At 44.7% G+C, this 22,417-nt stretch overlaps 2 protein-coding genes across 3 annotated transcripts; one reads left to right on the forward strand and one right to left on the reverse strand.

Annotated features, from left to right (window-relative positions):
* Positions 1-3,761: 3,761 nt before the first annotated feature.
* Positions 3,762-14,257, reverse strand: LOC101770842. Its single transcript, XM_004986279.1, has 6 exons — positions 14,227-14,257; positions 7,055-7,131; positions 5,283-5,441; positions 4,306-4,419; positions 3,882-4,086; positions 3,762-3,817 (listed from the first exon to the last, which is right to left on the reverse strand). The coding sequence occupies exons 1-6, from the start codon at positions 14,255-14,257 to the stop codon at positions 3,762-3,764; spliced, it is 642 nt and encodes a 213-aa protein (XP_004986336.1).
* A 3,288-nt stretch (positions 14,258-17,545) lies between these two features.
* LOC101754710 (E3 ubiquitin ligase PQT3-like) lies at positions 17,546-22,413 on the forward strand. 2 transcript variants are annotated; one of them, XM_004982191.2, is made up of 7 exons: positions 17,546-18,170; positions 19,175-19,277; positions 19,604-19,744; positions 19,832-19,881; positions 20,266-20,655; positions 20,847-21,615; positions 21,732-22,413. In XM_004982191.2, the coding sequence occupies exons 1-7, from the start codon at positions 17,987-17,989 to the stop codon at positions 22,129-22,131; spliced, it is 2,037 nt and encodes a 678-aa protein (XP_004982248.1). In that variant the 5' UTR covers positions 17,546-17,986; the 3' UTR covers positions 22,132-22,413. The 2 variants fall into 2 exon arrangements, with proteins under 2 accessions (XP_004982248.1, XP_004982249.1); XM_004982192.2 differs by having other exon boundaries at positions 21,765-22,413.
* Positions 22,414-22,417: the final 4 nt, after the last annotated feature.

Below are 22,417 nucleotides of genomic sequence, written 5' to 3' on the forward strand. Positions count from 1 at the left end.
ACCCCCTTCCCAAACAGGCCCTTAATGTGTACAAGGAGATAACAGGAGGCCGGGTTCAAGTACATCGCAATATTCAAAAGAGAATGTTCCAAGGCCAGTGTCTAGCTCTTTTCCGGCTAAAACAAAGCTGTGCTACTGTACTTGGTTTGAATGCTTTCTTTGCAACCTTTTCCTCTTTCCAACAATCCCCTCCCGATCCTCTCACATGCATCAGAGATTCAGAGCAGCAGCTTCTTTGATTCCTTTTTCCTTTTTAATAATGGGAAAAGTGAGCCTAAAGAAACTTCTTTTGCTATCAGCCGCTCAACATCTCAACTAGTAACACTAAACATTTTCCTAAAAAAGTACTTGTAACATTGAAAAAAGAACTACTAGTACTTAACCCTTGCAGTAGTATGTACTGGTAGTGCTTAGTGGTGCTGACCAAGACATGGAGTCTAATCCAATCATCACATTTGGGGCACATGAGGGTTGCTCTCAGTGATCGGTGGCTTTAAAATACTACTAGCAAACTCTAGACAAAGACTAGCTCCTAGGCGTGGGGAGTAGCCGGCCGCAGCGTAGGAGACACGGGCATTAATGAGCTACAACCTTGGACTGCTGGGCAACAGAGCCATTGATCGGCCTTCTTCTTCTTCTCCGGTACAGACAAATTGGTGATACTCCTACCCACCTGCTCCTGATACACTGTCAACTGTGCGCCCAGTGTAAAATGATGTTGCCTTTTCTTTAGAGGACCACATGATACTGCTGCGTGCATGGAAATCGAAAGTGTTCTGCTGCGCTCTTTCTGTTCACATTTTGGGCTTTGTCAGGATCTGCATTAGAGCAATCCAAGTTCATAGGAACCTGGAGCTACAATCCTTCAGCAAAACTGATACAGTTCTGTTTGTTCGGAATGGCAGGCAATAACACGCACGATTACAGATTTACTAGGCCAAAGGGGCGGTGGATCGTCGCATAGATCGAACGAGAGAGTGAAGAAACCTGTTGCAAAGAGCACGTTCAGGGCAGTTGTGCTCACGGCATCATCATCAGGCATCGAGGTAAGAAATCGCGGGCTATGGAACTTAGCGGAAGTTCTGGAAAAACGCTATGGGTGCTATAGCTTAAGCTATCGCGGTGATATACCAATTTAGCGTTTTGCAAAAAAAGCATAATATAGCCCATGACATCAGTAATTTGACGATTTGCAGCTGATATTCCATAAGACCATGGCACTTGTTTAAGCAAATAAGACCATAACAATTCCCAAATTGCAGTACTGAGTAGTCGGCACATTCACATATGGGAGGTTAGATCACTAGATTTGTAAACAGTAATCACTAAGCAGACTACAAATGATGAAACGGAATAATTTCACATCAAGTCAATATGAGAGGAAGCAGGACACCAGAAATTAGAGGAAGAAGGCGATGAGTAGTAATTGCCTGACACCCAGGCTATATCCAGACAGGCAGACACCCAGCAGCTTGCCGCAGCGTAGGGAGAAACATGTCGCACTTGGTTGCAGGAGGGAGCTAGAAGGTGCAGGTCCGAGGCTCATGTGACGCAGCTACTGTGCTCAGGCGAAGCAGCAGCCGCTGCCGCCGATGACGAATGTTTAGTCACCGACTCGTGAATGGCGAGGGATAGGTTTCTACACCCGGCAGCTATTTTAGTTATTGTTGGACTGGAAACTTGACAGGAGATGTATGGGCTTCAATTTTAGCCATAAACGTCAAGCCAGGGTAGAGCTGCGCTAAACGCTACCGTCGCTACGCGTTTTAGCGCCGCAAAATGCTGCAATACCGCAAGTAGCGGCAATAATCGCAGTATCGTAGCGCCGCAATCCCAAAAACGACACCGCTAAAGCGCTGGTATAGCCCGCTATTTTGTATGCGCTGTACCCGCTATTTTGTACCTTGTCAGGCGTGGGTACAGTTGTGCTCGCAGAACTGAAAGGCTCACTTGCCCCAGTGGTTGCCTGGAGGACTTGATGACCGAACAGCTCGGCAGGTCAGTCCCATGCTTCCCCATTAACAGTAGGACGGTCAGCGTAGGCCGTGCTGACGGGTCTGATTGGTCATGGTAAAGTTTTGGTAAGCTAATTTTTTTACCACTGTTTGATTTGTTACGAAAATTTGGCAACCTCTCACATGTATGTTACCAAAATATTGGCAAGTTTTTTGGCATGCCCAAATTTTGGTAGAGAACCGATGAAGACATTCATCGCAGCGTGGCACTGTGCAGCACTGCGGCAGACGGCGCTGAAACAGTGGCCACTGCTGGCTGCTGCACCGTAGAGGGAGAGGTGGACAGAACATCAAAGGGACAAGTGCAGTGCAGCCACTGCGCATGCATCGCTCGATATCATGTAATGAGTCCTATCCGCCACTGGTACATTTTACACCCATTCCCTCATCGCTTTCTTGTGAGGGAATTTCAACAGTTCATTTAATAGTATGTTCCCGTTCGCTCCCGATGGAATCCAAGAAAATACGAATAAGAAGCTGTTTTGGCACTACTGGTTGTAATCCTTTTCAAAAAGAAAAAAACTGGTTGTAATCCAAAATCACATTTTCTATATTTAATATAATGGATACTTAGTTTCCTGCGTGTAAAATATGAATCACAAAGCGAGATCAGAGCCGTCCATTTTTTTTATTAAAAACAAGGTAAGAGAAATAGCGAGCTATTTCTGAACGGGGTTTTTGCCTTCCAAAGAAATCCTCTGCAAAACACAACTTGTCGTTATTGGCCCGTTAATTAATTTTGTGCCGGCCCAAGTAGGTAGTAGTATTACCAGAAATTCAGAAATCCACATTCCCCGGCCCGCAAAGCCACCAACAGCACCGTGCTGTTTAATCCCGTACCGGCAGCGCCGACTCACCAACCCAGCATAAGAAACCATTCCTGGGCGCCGCAGCCGCCGGGCTCGGTAGCGCGAGCCTGTGACTCCAGCAATCTCATTCGGAGGGCAGGAGAGTTGTTGCGGGTTTGGGTTCCGCGGGCTCGAGTCCTGGGCTCATGGTCGGCCCCGTGAAGGCCAGGAACAATCGGATGGGAGGGTCCGCTGCATCGTCTTCCATCTCGAGCTAGTGAGGAGCGCTGTAACACACCGGAGGGACCTGCCTTCCGGTGGAACCCTGATTTCATTCCCCGGGTTACCAATTTACCATCCATTGACTTGGCTGGTTGCTCTGGTTCGCTCGTATGACCCCTCGCACCAACTCTTTTTTTTTTTCCTTCTCCCACAATCGTCGACTCCAGCAATATGCGAAACTGCTGCCGGTGCAATGACAGACTTCTGAATATTTCAAACTTGGTTCCCCACCCCAGACACACCAATAAGCCAGAATGAATAACACCTTCGAACGCCAGGCCTGTTAGCTCGAGCCTGCGACTCTAGAGTTTATGCCTCCTGGGCCTGATCGTCTTCTCCACGAAGGCAGCTGGAGAATAACGGTGGGGGCAACCGGCTTTGGTTTGGAGAGGGGTCTACGTCGATGGCAACTAGGCGAGAGTGATTTCTGAAGGCTTGCTTCTGGTGCAGCTCTGGTTTGAATCTAGGCTCGAGCGTATTGCTTCTCTGCTCGCTCACATCACATAGGCATACCCCCTCAGCATCAACTCGTAACTCAGTTATACCGTGCAAAATGTAGCAGTCATAGTGTGACTGCGATTTACTCACCACTCAGACCTAATCACAAGTTTTGGATGTATAATTGCCATGTCCGAACCCCAGGCTACATTTTACTAATCAATAATCACAAGACCAGTCATAGTGTGACGCTTGAAGCTAGCCTCAAGGAAACATACTGCACACTCAACTCCCCTGGCAATCCAGAGAAATACAGGTGGTACTAGAATTCTTTTCAAAACTCCAACGCCCAAAAAACCTTCGGTAACAAAATCAGCAGCTACCAGCCGACCGTGCCTGGGAGGCACCACAGTCCAACCATCCGCATCGGTGACGGGATTGGAGGGCCTTGGCCTGTCCACCGCCATCTCCTCTGGTGCAGCAACTGAATCATCATCCATCATCAAGGCATCGTCATCGTCATCGTCGTCTGAGCTATCTCTGCCGTCGTCACTCCCCTCTACCTGCTCAGGAGAAGAAACAAAGTTAATAAGCATATATGTACCTAGCACAGCGCCAGCGAAACTGCTGCAGGTGCAATTACAGTTTGCCAAGGACTTCGAAAACAAAATGCAATTATATTGGAGATCACAGTCCCGGGCTCCCAGCTCTAATTAGGAAATGATGTTTAATGTCCCCATGTTCTTACACACAGGGAGAAATATGCACCCACTAGTGCATACCTGCCTACTTTGGGAAACAGCATTCCCCTGAACATGCAAATTCCTTAACCTCTCTATAGACGAATAGTTGCTTTGCAGGCATTCTTCATGCATAATCAATAACTGTTCAGCGACCTGTTTACAACAACAAAAAAAGACTGAAACTGATTAACATATATATTATGCTTTGTGAAAATAAACAACATTAGTTAATACATTTTGCCCTTAATTATTGTAACAGAAAATTAAGATTGTGTGCTCTAGACCTTTAAAAAGCTTCAGAAGTTCAGAGTCCCAATTAGATATAGTAATTCATATAGAACTAGATAAAACTCATCTGAGGAAATTAGCTATTTTCAGTAATATATGTCACATGATGCACAGGAACTCCCCAACCCCAAAATTCATACTGTAAAATTGGACTGATATAATCTGCATTAATTCATACAGGACAAGATCAAATTCATCTGAGGAAACATTAGATGTTTTTTTCAGTAATATATGTCACGTAATGCACAGAAACTCTCCAACCCCAACATTCATTCTGTAAAAGTGGACTGATCTAATCCATATCCATTACCGTCCAAGTGCTTATTAATACTTCTTGGGCTACCTATCTGGCAACAAACAATTAATTCAAAGGCAGGTGTCATGACCCAAGAAGGTAATATCATGTACACTCATGTCTTGAACACACCTGACATCTCGTTTACACAACCAATTGGAAAGAATATTAAATTACTTCACAGGAAAGGAAGGGAAAGTACATGCTGCCAAACTGGGAAGGAATAGGATCGATCATCAACTTGTAAGAAACAGGGAGGTACAGCAATCCTTAATGTACTAATCAATAACATTAAAAGTGAATCCTTAATTTACTAATCAACAACAGTAAAAGTGAGATCCGCCTATCCCATCTAACATATTCAGTTAACATGTATCAAGTTAACAGTTAAAATGTAGGTTGATAAGGAACATGAATATACAGGGGAAATAACTTCCTCCTCAATACTATTATCACCAAAGTCAGCATTGAACAATTCAGATATATCATGCCCCAACATATCTGTTAAGTCTTCAAAATAATGTGGGCCTGAAAAAGAAACCTTGTCAATACTCAATACAGATGGAATACAAAAGTTCCCAAGTGGAAGAAACTGAACAATCAACCATACAAAGTCAAATTTAGATGTGAAATCTTGATTTCTAAAAATATACTGAAGCCGTGAAAAAGACGGGACAAAATTCCTTTTTTCCAAAACAGAATTCAATTGATCAATTCTCAAGCAAAAGATGAATAACCAGAATCATGTGTAAAGAATACATTTATGTGCTTAACTTCAATACAGATGACCAAAGTAAACTAAAAAAAGAATAAAGATGGTTCATGTTTGAAAGCTCGAATGCAAATCCTTACAAGAGGTAACATAGTAGACAATTTCCCGTTCTGTTAAACAAGGTCCAATTTATATCAAAATTCTCAAATCATACATACTAGCAAAAGGATATTAAGATACACTCATGTGATAAAGTTTACTTTTTTAAAAGGGTAGCAGGATCTGGAACCCCAATAGCAACTAGCTGCTAGCCCCTAATTCCAAGCTAATCCCCACACTTTTTAGTAACTGACACATTCATATTTGTGTCTAGAAACTGATTTATTTCCACCAAAACTGATTAAAAAATAGAACTGTAAAAACGCTTAAAGAGAAGACAAATAAAAACCGAAAACTTGCAGCGAAGCAAGTTAGCATGGTGGGATCCAATTCGCTTAAGGGAAACTAGTTTGACATGTTTTTGGATAATATTTAGGGTGTACTGAGTCCTTGGGCTCTCTTGAGCCTTGACATGGGCACCAATGGCATGCTTCTGCAAAGATCTGGGTGACATCCAATTGGATATGGCTATGTACCCTTGAGTTGCAACAGAATCCAGTAGGAGTTTATAGGCGGCAAATAGCTAAGAACAAAGTATCAAATATGGATTTCGTGGCTAACAACAAAGTAACAGAGTCCCACAAGTGTCTCATAAATCTCAACCAGTGACAAGAGCCTTGTAAATCTCTTCCCGTCACAACTGCACAAGTGTCCTGTAAATCTCTCCCAGTGTATTAGCATGGTGACGTACTAAGTCTCATTGCAGTTATTTTGGGCCTTTTTTTCATCGGTCTACATTTATGATTATGTAATGGATCATAGAAGCTGATAAAACATAGAAGTGATTCTTTAAATCCTAAATGAGGTGGTAAAAATTGACTACATAATACAAGCTAGCTGTGTGGTTCCCGTTTTTAAACCAAAAGCATATTGATCATTCTATCAATGTACATGTACACCCAGAGTGACCTCATTGGTTCCAATCGCAAACTAGTATTGACCATTGGAGAGGAATATTCTGGCAACAAAATTGGAATCCTTGACACTTGCATAATGAAGTGACTAAAACCATCGTCACCTCTCGGTGGCAAAGTCATGTAGAAGCAGAAGCTATTTTACTTGAATCAAATAACTACTTGTGTCTTTGAGGAATCACTTTATAACATTGGGATAACTACTTGTGTCTGATGAGCAGGTAGAAGCAGAAGCTATTTTACTTGAATCAAATAATTTGGCTACTGCCATATGCAATAATACATAGGAAAATTAAATAGTTGCATTTAGCTTTAGATTCTTCATCAAAGAATATATTTTGAAGGTAAGTTCCTACCATAAATTTGCAGTGTTTATTTGAATGATTGTCTATCTTGCTGAATTTGAATATAAATCTGTACCTTTGTCACTTGTGCCATACTCTGGTTGAGCTCATGTCTAACTGATGCACAATATGGTGGTGGCATACTTCCATAACCTGTCCAGCATAACCAAATTTAGTTTAAATCTAAGCCTGATTTAGTTCAACATAACCATATGCTATCACCTGTACAGCAGTACACGTATTTTTCCTTGCTAAATTTGCAAACTGACTTGTCATATTCTTCGTTACAGTCAGTTCACCTATTGTCAACTAAAGGAAGCATTGTCATGAATGGAACGGAGGGGAGTCATACTCTGGGGCTCTTTTGGATGGAGGGTTACTTTTGGTCACTAGCAACTTAAACAGAACCTTTTGGTTCCACAACATTGCTCACCACTCAAGTGGACGTACGTGACAAATGGTAGGTCTTGTACACATGACATATGTCTTTTGAAATATAATAATGAACAATTGGGACACGTTCATGGATGTGTATTGGAATGAGATTTGGATTTATATGTGCATGACAAGTTAATATTGATTGTGGTTGAATGTATGGATGCAAAATGATTATTATGGTTGGAAACATGGTCGTGGACATATCTGAGAGGCATTTTCCTTCTGGTTATTATGAAGGGAATTTGTTTTGCCTATAGCAACGCACGAGCACATTTCTAGCGTGTAAAAAAAATTCAAAACACGAGCACATTCCTAGTGTGTAAAAAAAATTCAAAACACGAGAGTACTACTATAGCAAATGAGCAATTTTATTCTTGTCTTCTAAAAACTTAAGGTCCTTTTACGTGGTGGCGTTCGAAGCACGAGAGGATGTTGCCTTATCTTGAATTTGTTACACATGAAAAGCATTAGCTAAATAAAGAGATGAAAGGAGAAGGATACAATATGTTCAACAATAACACTTAAACGAGATGACATTGATTTTTGAGTGGTGAACTCCTAATATTGCGTATTGAAGTGGAATTTGTAAAATCGAAAATGTTAAAGTGTCAAACTTTTTTGACGCCTTAATAAAGTGACAAACTATTGAATATGAACAGTCCACGTTTTCGGCTTCCGGTTTTGAGGCTTGGCCCAACACACAGCTCACACACGGTCACACACGGCCCAACACACAGCTCACAGGCACAGGAACCTTCGTCTTCGACTCTTCGTGGGAATTTTTTTATTTTTTATTTTACGTATTGCAGAAATAAATAGACACCCAAAAATTTGTAGAAATAGGTCTCTGCCGTCGAAACAAACGGCGGTAACGGGCTACCGCCGTCTCAACCGGCGGTAAGAGAAGCTACCGCCGGGTAAAACGGTGGTAGCTTCCCCTATCTATGCCACGTCAGCTAGTAAACCCGCTTACCGCCTTCTGATCCGGCAGGCGGCACATGGTTTGCAGCGGTGTGTGGGACGAGGCTATTACCGCCGTTCCATCCAGCGGTAACAGGTTTCCATCGCCGCCAATTCAAACAGCGAGAGCTGGGTAGCTATCGTCGGTTGAGTTGGCAGTAGCTCCCCCGCGCCTTTAAAGTCGCAGCGCGGCCGACCCCGAGCGCACACGCACACCATTTTCCACCCATCGCCAGAACCAAGCAAGCGAGAGAAGGAGGGATCCGAGGGAGCGCTCGGGATAGAGGAGGAAGGGAGGGAAAGAAGAAAGGGAGGGAGGAGAGGAGGGGAGGGGAGTAGGGTGAAGATTGAAGTCTTGTTCTTCGCTTTGTTTGAGGTATTATTACTAATACCCTAGTTTAGATTAGCTCATAGTTGGTAGATGTAGTAGTTGTTGTAGTAGCTATAGAAATGGTGTAGTGTTAATTAGTAGATGAAATCTACGTGTTGACATGAGGTATAGAAAAATATAGGTTAATCGGTGTAGTAGATTTAGCTTAGGTATTTAGGTTATAGTAAAATTAGTTTGTTGATTTATTTAGATAAATGTAACGTGAATATTATTCGCAATGTAAGAGTTATATTTTGTATAGGTATTCAGAACGTAGGTGTTTTAGGGGTAGTTGAAATTATTAGATTTAGTTACAATTTGAAAGATCTAGGATGTCGATTAGAGGGGGTAAATAGTCAAACCTGAAAATTTTACAACTTCAAATAAGTTTATCAGCAACTTTCGGAAATTTCTGGAGATTGTTCCGAAAATTCCAAAACTTCCGGAATTTCCGGAGAAATCTTTGGATTTTTCCGGAGATCGAAGGATTTGAACTGCTGTGACGACCGACCCCCAAATCTCCTGAGTTAATCTTAATCCGAGTCCCAAATCCCCCACCTCAGCTCCCCGAGTTGAAACGCTCAACCTCCAGTCCCGTCCCGACCACTGAGATCCAACCCCTCTCAGCTGGTTCCCAGTTCCGACCCCGCCGACCCCAACTCACCCGTTGGATCCTTCTAAGTCTTCCCGCAACATCTCTCTCTCAATCTGAGCAGTGGACCAACCGAGACTGACCGGTGGACCCACAAAATCTTTCTCCCAGATCTCCCGCGGCAGACACACTCGAGTAGCCTGCCCGCCTCAGAGCTTCTCCGCCACGTGGCTCAACTTCTCCGACACCCGCCGCTCCGCCTCGTCGCCGGCCACGACCGGATGGATTCTCGCGCCCCCTTCCCCAATCGCAGCGGAAGCTCCCCTGCAACCCTTTCTGCAGTACCTCGCAGCCCGCGCCCATCATCACCCCGCCGGACCCCCGGCTGCGGAGCCCGACGCCTCCCGTCTTTTCCATCGCATCTCCACCGTCGCGCCACCCCAGACACGCTACGCGACGATTCCTCCTCCACCAACCCAGACCACGGCCGCAACAACTCCTTTTCCGCCCTGTCAGAGCTATGCCCCCGACAATCTGTTGCTCCGCGCTCGCCCGCACGACCGTAGTTGCCCGTCTTCTCACCTGTGCGCCCTCGCTTCTAGCGCCGTTTCCCCGGTCACTTCCATCAGATCCACCGCACGACGACACCCGCCTCCGCCAAATCTCAACCACCGGCTAAACCGCGCCTGCGCCGCCCCGTCTCTGGTGCCCAATGACCGCCGGTGTCATCCCCGAAGCCCTGCTCCGCCGCACCGCTGCTCAATCTCCACCCCGGCAGAGCACTCGATCGCTTCTTCCCGGTCTTCGCGCCGCTCCAACCTTCTCTCTTCCGCGCAGCTATAAAAGGGAATGCCAGAGCTCTGCCGGAGTCTCCTTCGCCATCGCTGCCCTTCCGCCTTGCTCTCTGTTTTGTGCTCAAGCGCTATAGCCTAAGTCCCTGAGGAACTCTCTTCTCCGCTCCACATCCGCCCTTTCCAATCCACCCAGCCGCCTACTCCTCCGTGCTGCGCAAGAGCTTGCTTGTGGTCCACAAGAAGCACCGCCGCTGCCGGAATCCCGCCGGAGTCTGCTCTTAGTCCTTCCGCCCAAGTCTGCTCTTTCCCGACCCCAAGCTTCACCTGTAAGACGAAGATAAGCTGCCGACCCTTTTTCCACCTCGTCCGACCCCTTCTATCCGCCCGACCCCTATTCCGTCTCGCCCGACCCCGTCTGTTTCGCCGACCCTTTCTCCGCCTCACCCGATGGCTCGGCTATATCCTTTTTCTTTGACCCAAGGGTATATGTGTAAAATCGGGGACTTCTCTGCGTAAGCCTGAGGACCCCCAGCACCTATATTCTTCTAGTCTAAGGGTCCGATCCTAAAGTTCCTTCCCATCCGACCCTTCTATCTTGATCTCCACCAACCCCAGTACACTTCCCCACCTTTTTCCGTAGCTATGCTACAAAGTTTCTTAGCTAGAACTTGCAAGTGTTGCTGTTGAAATAACCGTCTAAATGCTAACTCTTGCATTGCATTCGTGTAGAGCTGCGTCTTGCCGACGGCTTCTACGAGTTGTACCCGGCACCAGAAGATGAAGCTGCAGCAGAGCTCCCGCCTCCCGAAGCCGAAGCCGTCCAAGCAGAAGAGCAGCTTCCCTCCTCCTCGTTCGAAGGCAAGCCCCGGAGCATGAACCCAGTTTCCGAAACTTACGCATGCCTTCTGTTCCTTGTTTGTGCATTTACGTATAGGAGTTGCTTGAAACCGTAGATGCATGACTTAGTTCCCTGATCTGAACACTAAATGTTGGACCGAGTAGATGCTTTGCTTAAATAGGAAGCGGTAAAAGCCGAGTGATCTCCTGTCACTCGCGAGTTGTAGGAGTTGGTTGTTCGTTCCTGTTACAACTATAAGGACGATGGACGGGGCAGAGTTTTGGTTAATTCTTTGGTGGTCGGCTGATCGCCCCGTCTGTCTATGAAACTTGTTAAGGCCCGACAGTGGTGGTGTTCGTGATCAAGTGTTTGAAAGTACTAACCTCATACTTATTATGGGATGAGGAAGCCGAGTACCGGATTGAACCTAGACGTGAGCGGTCGCCCCATTGTCCTTGGAACGGAGTTCCCCTGCGGCCGCACGTGGTGGCAAGTGTGGTCACAGAACGGCAGAGGCCGGGTCTGTGGAACATTGCACCAAAGGAAATGGGCCCGACACGGGTTAGGGAATTGATGGGGAAGGCCGACACAGGAAGCGACCCTCGGTGGTGCGCGGATGTCGTGAGGTTAGGTTCACCATGCATGGTTAAAGAACTCGAATCGATTCGTCTGCCTCTCACAGTTTGAGACTGCTTAATCGCTATGCTACACTGAGTAATAAAGGAATCTGATGATGACATGGTCTTGATGATGATATATATACCTTTTGGTTGGTTCTATGTTTGCTTAGAGTAAGTTGCTAACTTAGACCAGATAATGAACTTAGAACTGGAGCTAAAACTTTGAAAATAGGGATCTACTTAGTGCTTCTTGGCAAACAAACCCCTCAGCCAAAGAGCCTTGCATGTCTAGAAGAGGTGGAGTAGCTTTACTCCCTGTCGGTTAAGTCTTGTTGAGCTCAGTAGCTCAGCCTTGTTGTGGCTTTTCTTTTTCAGGTGAAGTTGCTGCTCCCGAGCCTTCTTCTGTTGGTACTTAGCCGCCCCAGCTCCCTCTGGGTTGGACGGTCGAGTGGGATCCCTCCTCGGACGGCGAGAAGAGGGATCACTGACGTCTAGGCTAACCTCACCAAGGACGTCCGACCCCTGCGTTTAGCTTTCGCTGTTTACCTTCTGTTGTTTTCTTCTAAATCTTGTAAAACTCTGATGTTGTTGTTGTTGAACTAAAATGGTTAATTGGATTAACTCAGTGGACTTGTTGTGTTCTCTAGAACCGCTCACCTTCGGGTGAGTTTGCTAACTCGGTCCTGTTCAAGTGGTTAAATCGGATGAAATCCGACGGCATCTCGTGTTAGCCCAATTAAGGCCGAGTGTCGCATGTTAGGCGACTTAACTGTGCCTTGATCTAGCTAATCGGAGGTGGATCCGCCACAACTACAACCTAGAGAAAAACTTGCTGAAAATTAAATAGACGAATATAGGTTATGCAACTGGTTATTCTAAGCCTTTGGCACAAAATAGAACAGTTGGAAATTTGATAGAAATGTAGATCGAGCACAAGCCTTAGAAATATGTTCTATGCTTGAATATGAACGAATTTAGGAACAACAAGTACAAGAGACCCAAGAATTTGTTTCCCAGAGTTCAGCTTCACACCTTGAAGCCTACATCTCCGATGAGGACCCACAAAGGTGGGCTTTTCACCCCTAAGCCACTTTCCTCCCTCTAGTGACCCCAAAGATCAAGCTAGAGTCACTTACTCAATCGTTGGGGTAATACAAACTTCCCGGGGTAGCCACAACCCTTGGATGCTCCACGGGCAATGCCTAGCCGGCTAGGAGCTTGAAGCTCCAAAAGTAACAAACGTGGAACCACCAGGTTGACGAAGAACAAGGTGCTCAAGAGATGGAGATTCAACTCCACTAGCACTCTCCCTTGCTCTCTCTTAAATCCCTCCTTAAATCCCCACCAAATCTCACAAAGAATGCCAAGGAGAGTAAAGAGGGGAGTTGTAAACTTTTCTGAAGTTCATCATAGTGTTGGGGCGAGAGAGCTTCTATTGGAGGGGGTGAGGGGGTATATACTACCCCTTCACGCTAAAACTAGCCGTTGGGGGTTAAGTTCCGGAACTTTCTCCAAAAATTTCCGGAACCTTCATATTCTTTCGAAAAACTTTCCGGAAAAATTCAGACCTCTGGAACTCCTCCGGAAACTCTGTAACCTCCGGAAGATTCCGGAAGATTTTTCGAAAAATTTGGACCTCTCAAGTTAGCACCATTCTAAGTATCCCCATGTGATGTGCAGGTGTAAATGTGTCTCTCATAGGTTTGTTAGGTCATCTTGAGCACCTTTTTCAACATAAAGTCCAGAGATTACGCATCCCTCTTAATAGTACGACATTCCTATACTCAAATTCAAACCAAAAATAAATTTAGTCTTCAAAGTTTGCCGTTTATCTATTCATTTCCTTTTGAGGGGTCAATCACAAGTGCTCCATGACCAATAATCCTTTTAAACCTGCTTATGCACTTGAAACTTTGTTAGATACTTAAGCTTGTGTCATTAAATCACCAAAACACACTTAAGGGGACCAAGATGCTTTTCACAATTTTTGTTCATGTCGTGCATATCTTTATATATATATTTGGAAGTAGGGTTGTTTAAGGTTAGTTAAATTTAGTAATTGCCAATGTTAATGTCGTGTATATTGATATGGTAAAATAAAATGAATTTGTTCATATTTTTAGATAACTCTAAAATTGTTATTATTGGCAATGCTCGAGTTAGATGTTTCTACCATATATTGAAATGTAGGTGTTGTTGGACTTACTTAAATTAAGTACATGAGAGTAATTTCCACTGTTTGTATCATGTATATTGACAGCCATGTCGGAAACTTAATTTTTCCAAGTGTTCTATGGTCAGGGGAGGTTAGATATGATCTAGAAGGGGTAGATTTTTCTGAATTTCTGTCGTTTTGCAAGAATTTACCAATAGCAAGAGAGAGGACTTGGGCTTTAATATGCAACTGGCTATTTAAGGCTTTTGATCTTGATAGATATCAAGTGGAGCTATCTGTTAGGGTTGGTAGTGAGGAGACGGCCTGACATAAACTTTTGGTGCTCACACGGGCTGTCAGCTGCCGTGGTGCTCACACGGACATTGTGCTTCCACCACGGGCTGTCTACCCTGGTTTGTCTTCCGCACCACCTACTCAACACCATGGTTTGTCTTCTCCTGCACCCGCTCGTCCGGCATACCATGGGGAGTTGATTCTTCCACGTGCACCATCTTGGGTAGCTACTGGAGCAGGTCCTTCCACTTACGCATCGGGTACGCAATACGTGACCCCCACAGGTATGTGTTCGTTACTTTGTCATTTTTTATTGACCAATTGCTCATACTAACTTATAATTTTGTAACACAGCTCGACAACAGTACAGAGGATATAGTGCACCAGGATCGTCTTCAGCTCCACTCCGTGTGGACGACTTCAGTGCTTCATCAATACATGCTTTTTATTCCATTACAAATACGGAATGAAATTGCCAATAACACTTTTCTGGTTCGATAACAGGGTACACAGGCCACAGAGGGACCGATGAGAAGTTCGTAGAGGAGGAGATCCAGAGGACGAGTTCGGCATGTGTGGACTCCATTTTCAGCTACGACGTTGATGAGATAGGTCCTTCGCAGTTAGGTGACGCGCCCGTGCCTCCGACATAAGGCTACACTCGGGACTTCGCGACACCACCTGTGGCCGCACTAGGACGTTTGCCTCGCGAGGTTGCCCCATCGAAGCCCTTCACGTACGACCAGTACCAGACCAGAGCAGCGCAGCGGGCAGCAAAACGTGGTCGTAATGCTCCTTGTTTCAAGCGAGGACACATTTAGTCCATATGACCTCCTTCATCTTTTTTAGGCCGGTGCAGGCTATCATGTGTATGTTGCTATAGACTATGATGTGTGCTCCTTTGCAAACTACATTATATAGCCCAATGTAGAGACTTTGACAGTTAGACCGGTACAGGGTATGATGTCCTTGCATGTCCTTTTTCATTTGCCTTTATGGACATGGTCCATGGACCATCTCAGTAGCGTTCTATATATGAGACGTTCAGGCAACATTCAAACGCACTACTAACACTTCCCAACCTGAATCCACCGTTTCTAGTGAGGTTGTGTCTCCCTCTAAGAAATGTCGTCGTAGAGGGAGGAGCAAAATGGGGTTCCACCATGGAATGAGCACCCCAAATGCCACTGCGGCTTCCGTGCGTGGTTGCAAGTATGGGAGAATGAGACACCCAAGGGGAAGAAGGGGTGTAGGTACTTCAAGTGTCCCACATTAATGATGATTTTAATGTTAGTCCGTCCATTCATAAACCTTTTAAATACATTTTGTACATACTGGTACCTTGAACTAATAATGAATGAACATGCAAGCATGCACATTCATGAAATAGATCGACACTAGGCCTATGGGGGGTGTCCATTTGACCAGTGGTGCTAGAGACCAAAGCTCAAGACTATGGTAGGATGGAAGCGGCTCGAGACGCGGCACGTGTTGCTCGGCTTGAGGAAGAATGACACGTCCGCCAACAACAGATCCGTTTGAAAGGCAAGGAGAATGAACTGCAGAGATGACGCGACCAGTTAGGTGCTTGAGAGGCAGTACTGAAATGGCAGGAGGAAGAATTCGAAGTTTGTCAGGTGCAACTCCTCCAGAAAGAAGAGCGATAGAAGAAGATGAAGAAGCAGGAGGCAGAATGTTCCTCCAAAACAGCGAGGAAGGGGAAACTTTCCCAGTTCACCCAGTAGAACGTTACTTGTCTTCCACCGATTTACATTACGTAAGACATTTTATCGTAGGGAAGGTGCCCTTTAGGTTTGTCATATTGGGCACCTCGGATGCTATTGTACTATTGCTTGTACTGTGATAATATTTCGTCTCCATGCTCTTAGTACTAAGATTCCATACTATTCCCATTATACTGCTCTGCGGCCAGTACAATACTCAAAGAGTGGTTTCCACTGTTGACGTGAACCCTCACTAAAAAGTCTACACTATCAAGAATCCTGAACGTGAAGCCTTCTCAGGCGGATGGTACTCGACACTGACCCCTACGTCCTTGCACCTGCAAAGCCTATATCTAGAATTTCTCAGGATGATTGAACACGACGGGGTACTGAGCACATGAGGGCGCAGTGCATCTTCATCTCAGCACTCCTTATATTGGACCTCCATCTCCCGTATCCTTCCACACCACTGAGCAGGAGGAAGAACAATGGCATCCACAAGAGGGAGATGTTGTGGGAGGAGGGGAAGAGGAGGGGATGCTCCTATTCGTACCATCAATTGGTCAGGCTCTTTTTTTTCCCAATAGAGTACGAGGCATCCCTCGACGACTTCCCTCTAGAGGACAGGGCTAACTACGCCCCTCCAAACTCCCTTAGGTCTTATGACGACACGTGGTCAATGTGTCACCATGGCGTGGCTTGTGTCGTCCAGTTGTATGATGGCTATGGCGCTGATGTTTCTTTCGATGCTCGTATGGCTTGGTGAGTCAAGTTATTACTTCTTTACTCTTCCTAAGCTTCTCATGCTAGAAACTAACATCATGTTCAATCTTATCTCGATGAAGCAAACTGCCGCTATGCCAAGTGTGTCGATCCACCACTTCCTGAGCCAACCCAAGAGTACATCGACTACTTCAAGTGCAAGATCTTTGACTTCGAGTTTAAGATCGAGGATCTTCAATCTGAAGTTGATGCAAATCCTCCGGCGGTTAACATTGCAAGTGATTTGATTTGTACCGATCCATGGTGCAAGTGCTCCTACCACCACAACAAGGATCACTCTCCGTCTGGGCCATCCTCTAGGGGTGCTAGCTACTATGGAGTTGGGCCCTCTCAGCTCTCGCAAAGCCAGTTCTACTAGCAAGTAGACATGGCTCTTTCCCTAGCTATTTCAATTACCTAAGGCATGCTAGGTTTAGCAACAACGCTTGTTTAGGATAGCATTCGTGCTGCACATGCCGCTGTAATCTATAATTAATTGTTCACCCTAGAGTCATTGTTGTTCGTATGTTGTGCACGATTTCGTTGTAATCTCGCTGGAACAGCTATGTAAATAGCCGGGAGTTAATTCATTTTCAGTTACTTCCTTGAATCTCTCTACCTCTCTCAAATTAGGAAGTTTCATATTGCAATAAAAAATGACATTTCTCAAATTAGGAAGTTTCATATTGCAACCAAAAGTGACATTTCTCAATATTTAGTGCTTCTAATATAACTACATATTTTTTTTAAAAAAAATATCAGATAAAATTACACGAAAAAGACCAATAAACAAATCAAGGTTCTGCCAACACACACGTAAACCAAGCCGCGGGTGGGAGAGCTACCTACCACCGTTTGAAATATGAGATCTATTTCTACAAATTTTTCGACCGTATATTTATTTCTTAAAAAAAATATAAAAATAAAAGAAATTCGCCACGGAAACTAGCAAGAAGCCGCGTCCGACTCGTTCACGCGTTCTCAGCTCTCATCTCTTACCCTATAAAACTCCAGCACCCCTGCCACCCGCTGCCGTTAGCCGCCACAAAATTCTCCAATCGCATCGCCTGCCTCCGCACGCGCCTCGGAACCCTAGCCCCGGCGACACCTCCAGATCCGGCGGCCTTATACGGCGGAATCGGCCGGTCCTACCCCACGGTCGCCGTTCCCCGGCACCTCTAGTCCCCGGCGCTCAGCACCGGAGTTCTCCGCCTGCGCTCTTCCCCCGGCGGCGTCAAAGGAATCGCGCGGTCTCCAGGCTTCGTCTCCGCCCGCCCGGCCTCGACTCGAAGGGATCCGCGAGCTTCCGCCGACCGCCGACCGCCTCCCAGTAGATCGATTTGATCTGCGATTCTTCTATCGGTTCAATTTCGTGTATTTCATCTGAGGGAGAGAAAAATTCAGGCCATCTCGTGAAAAATTGTGAGAAAGAGAGGCCTCTAGTCTCGCCATCCATCCATAATGGGTGTTGTGTATTACCAATATAAGAGTGAAAAGAATATCTATTCTATGCAAGTGCCCCATGCTTTTATCTCTGTCTCTGAGCTTAAGCAGCTTATCAAGACAAGTGATAAGCACGGTCGTGGGCGAACCCGCGGCCGTGAAACAGAAGATATTATCATCTCCAACGCCCAGACTGGCGAAGGTTTGTTTTAACGGCAATAGCTTCGTTCTACTAGATTTCTTATACAGCAGCTCATATCATCCCGCAAAACCTCATCATAGTTGCCTTTGCTCTATTATGCAGCACAACAGATTTAATAAAATTATGTGCAAACCACCATTTATTATCACAGTTTTGGAAAATTAGCTATGATCGGAGCCGCTGAGATGTTTGGATTCATGCTATAGCCTCTAGGAATTATTAGAACATGTCAGGGCATGTAGTCAAACATCTATTTGTTCATGATCAGAAGACCATATATTCAAGTGTTGCTGGTACTCTCTGTTTGGGAGTTGATGCTGAGTGCACAGTTGTAGCTCTGAACAAAGCAACTTGCATACGGTTTTATCGTATGTTATTGTTTGGGTCTCACTGATTGTAGGTTTATTTCTTGTTGATGCAAATTGAAGGTTATCCAATCCAGTTCTGTATTTTGTGGTTCTTGTTTGCGATCACAAAAAACTCTGTTAAGGCTACGGATAGGTACTCCATTCAGTACAATTGTGTTTTACTTGCCTATGTCCCATTGTTGTTGAGAAAAATATGAGAGCTGTAATATCGTACAATGTAATTGCATATGGTCTCTTTGTATGCATGCCCCATGGGATGTGCTTCAGAAGGTGTTCAGCGAAGCTGTAATCCTTGATGAAAGATGTTCCACATGTAGCTGAACTTCCTTCTTGAGATTGCACCTAGCAATCCCGATGGATAGCTTGTATTTGTAAATTGTGGTCATTGTGACATCTTTTTTCATTTTTCTTTTTCCTGATACTACCATGAATCCAGGACATCTCAATAGGGGTCTGTGTAATCCCAATTGTGAACTTAAGTCAATCTGTCAGTCAAAGATCACAGTCTACATCCTAACAATTCCATTTAGTTTCTTATAAATGCATCATCAGTACACGAGAAGAATTCTTTTGTAATTTGCAAAGAATATGCTTGTTTTAGTGGATTGATTGACTTTTGTTTGTTCTTGAATCCAGAATATGCAGATGAAAGAGCATTGGTACTACAGAACACAACTGTGCATGTACGCAGAATTTCCATTCCTGGACAACTGTCAGAAAAAATCGTCTTGTCCCCCGTGTAATGTCTCCTCCTCAATCTTATACTTTACATTTAAATTCATTATTGTCCTTTTTGAACAGATAGGAGACACAAATTTTAAATCATAGAACAATTCTTGTAGAATCTGCACTCAACTGGAACTTGCTAACCTGCCATTGTGCGAACCCCCACTTTCTCCCCTTCCAGGAAAAAGGTTCTTTGAACCATCTCTGTCCAAACAGATTTAAATTGCCATGTCACCTTGCAAAGTCTATAGGTCAAGCCTCAATTAAATCTGCATTAAATGATAACTTGAAGAGCAGAAATTATAACTAAGTATACTAACTTTATGCAACTAATTGCAGGCGGGAAGTCACAGAAGGATATTCTGCACCTTCAAACAAGTCAGTGGTTACTGACTTAAACTCAAAATCGTGTAACTCCACTGGAGTGCAAGATGAAGATGCTGCAATTGCAGCAGTGATCGATGCGGCTGAATTGAAATTGTAAGCATGTCATACTCATTTTCTCACATAATGTTTGTACCTTTTTTTTGCCTTCATTCAGACAATATCGTTCTGTGGTGTATGTAGGGAGCAGCACCCATCTAAAAGAGGGCAAGGCAGTGGAAGACATAACTACGGTAATGCCGATTCTTTGTTTCAACTTCAATTTCATTCATGTTCTGCTTGCTGTGTTAAGATTACAGACCAAGTAGGTTCCCTGGAAAAAAAAAGATTAATCAATCTTTTAGTAAGGAAAGCTGCAGTATTTTCATATATGTCACTGACGCAATAGTTATTTTGGCAAGTTAATGAAAAATTTATGTGTGTGTTAAGCTTGCTCAGATCAGATTCCACTTAACTGTTAATTTTTAGTCAAACTAAGAAGGTAATCCTGGAATGTCTGACAGTATTTTACCTGATTTGCATTACAACAGCAAAGCCTTTAGTTTCAAATTGACATACATTGTTATAGATATGTTTTTGAACATTTTTTTGACATGTGTTCTATTTGATGAATGAAGGTCATGGACCATTGGAAGGGGAGACACCTCCACCTGGCTACGTCTGCCGCTCTTGTGGCATTCCAGGCCATTTCATTCAACACTGCCCACAGGAAAGCAAGACGCCTCCACCTGGATACATATGCTACAGATGCCGAATCCCAGGGCATTTTATTCATCATTGCCCGACCATTGGTGATTCCAAGTTTGACAATAATAAAATGAGTCGGTCTCTTGCCCCAGTAGTAACTGTAAGTCCTGTCAATGGCATTCTGGAAGCACTTGTCCCAGCTGCACCAGTGAGTGCTGCTGATGACTTGCCAGCAGAGCTCCACTGCCGATTGTGTAAAAAAGTGATGATAGATGCAGTATTGACAAGCAAGTGCTGTTTTGACAGTTTTTGTGATAAATGTAAGTGGTTTTCACATACTCCATATGCATGTATTTTAAGATCTTGGTTTTTGAGTGTCAATCAATGTGCATTATCCAAAAGTATTCAAGATGTGTTACAGTCCAATTTTTTTAGTAATAGAAGTATCTAGCTGTTTGTGTCAAGTAATTCGAACAAGATGAAGAACAACTTTTTGTTTACCTTTTGTCAGGCATTCGGGATTACATTATTACGGAATCGAAGTGCATTTGTGGAGTCAAGACACTAGCAGATGATCTCATTCCCAATCAAACACTTCGGAGCACAATCAGCAATATGTTGGGAACACGGGCTAACAGCGGTGGAAGTGGTACAACCAAGCACAGAAGTTCATCAGGAAGCAACCCTGATCCCCAATTACAGAGCCATATCCCTTCTGCTACCTCAGAAAGGGAGATGAAGCAATCAACAAATCTCCAGCTATCAGCAGCATCTGCACCTAATGATGGACTCCAGGTTGCCACAGAAGGTGATCTAGTGAACCAGCCTCTAGAGAAATCACCCGCCAACGTTAGAACTCTGAGAAAAGATGAAGGCAGTTCTGCGGAAGTGTCAGCAGAGAAGGCTGTAGCAAGTGCTGAAGTCCTCAAAGTAAAAGATGGAAGTGGATTGACGTCGAAGATCACTACTGTTTCAGGGGCCCTAGAACACAATGCCACTAGGTCAAATCAACTGAAGAAGAAGCGGAAGAAGGCAGACTCAACTAAGAACGTTAATCCTAACATTGTTAACAATGTTGAATATGGTTACAACGTTCCATTTGACCCTGCATATTGCAACCCTTTTGTCAGTGGGTATCCTTGGGTGCCTGAACCTTACATGTACAGCTCTATGGGCATGCCCTACGGTGGTTATCCAATGGACCCATATGGTGTAAATCCCTTCAATGGCATGCCACTGCAGGCTCTTGCAATGCAAGGCTATCCAGCAAATTATCAAAGGTATGTATTGTCTTAGGATCCTCAGTTTGGACTGATCTTCTTTTACTGAATTATCCTCAGCTGCCGTTATTAACATCTATCGTGATGTTAATAGTTCACATGGTTGATTTCTTTAGGCCTGAAACTCAGCCCACACATTACCATGGCAGTGAAGCTGTTGCAGCACGACCTAGGCTGGCTGAGAGACCCAAGGACACTAGTCGTCTGCCCCAATCATCAGAGCGTAACCGCCAACTGGGCTCTCCTCACAGATCAGAATCGAGGAGCAGAACAAGGTCAAGTTCCGAGAGAAGGGACCATGGGCGTTCTGACAGGGCCTCTGATGACTACTATGAGAATCACTCGAGTAGGAGGAGAACGCGCGATCCTTCTCCAGTGTATGGCGACAAGCAGAGCAGCCGGAGGTCGAGACCCAGTTCCAGGAGTCTGAATCGTGAGGATTCGAGCGACGATGAGCGCAACTTCAAGAGGAGATGGGGCCGCAGATCATCAGTCACTGTCGAGACGAGGCACTGATGAACGAAGATAGGACGACTGGACGAGGGAGTACAAGTGCAGCATTCCTGATCTCCTATGCTGTCTTTATAGGTTCCTTTTATTTACTTGTAATTGTATGTATGCCCCTGAAAGCAAAGGAAAGCTTCTCAGAAAGCAGAGGAAAGATTTTCCCGAGGCGAAATGTAATCGTCATCCATCGATGCAGCGCTCTGTACTAACGAGAGCAGCTAGCTCTCGTCTCTGTAATGCAATGTCTCCTCCAAACATAAATGGAATTTCCCTAATTTCCGCGTTATTTTACATG

The sequence above is a fragment of the Setaria italica genome, chromosome IX, assembly GCF_000263155.2.
Source record: "Setaria italica strain Yugu1 chromosome IX, Setaria_italica_v2.0, whole genome shotgun sequence".
Taxonomy (NCBI): Eukaryota; Viridiplantae; Streptophyta; class Magnoliopsida; order Poales; family Poaceae; genus Setaria; species Setaria italica.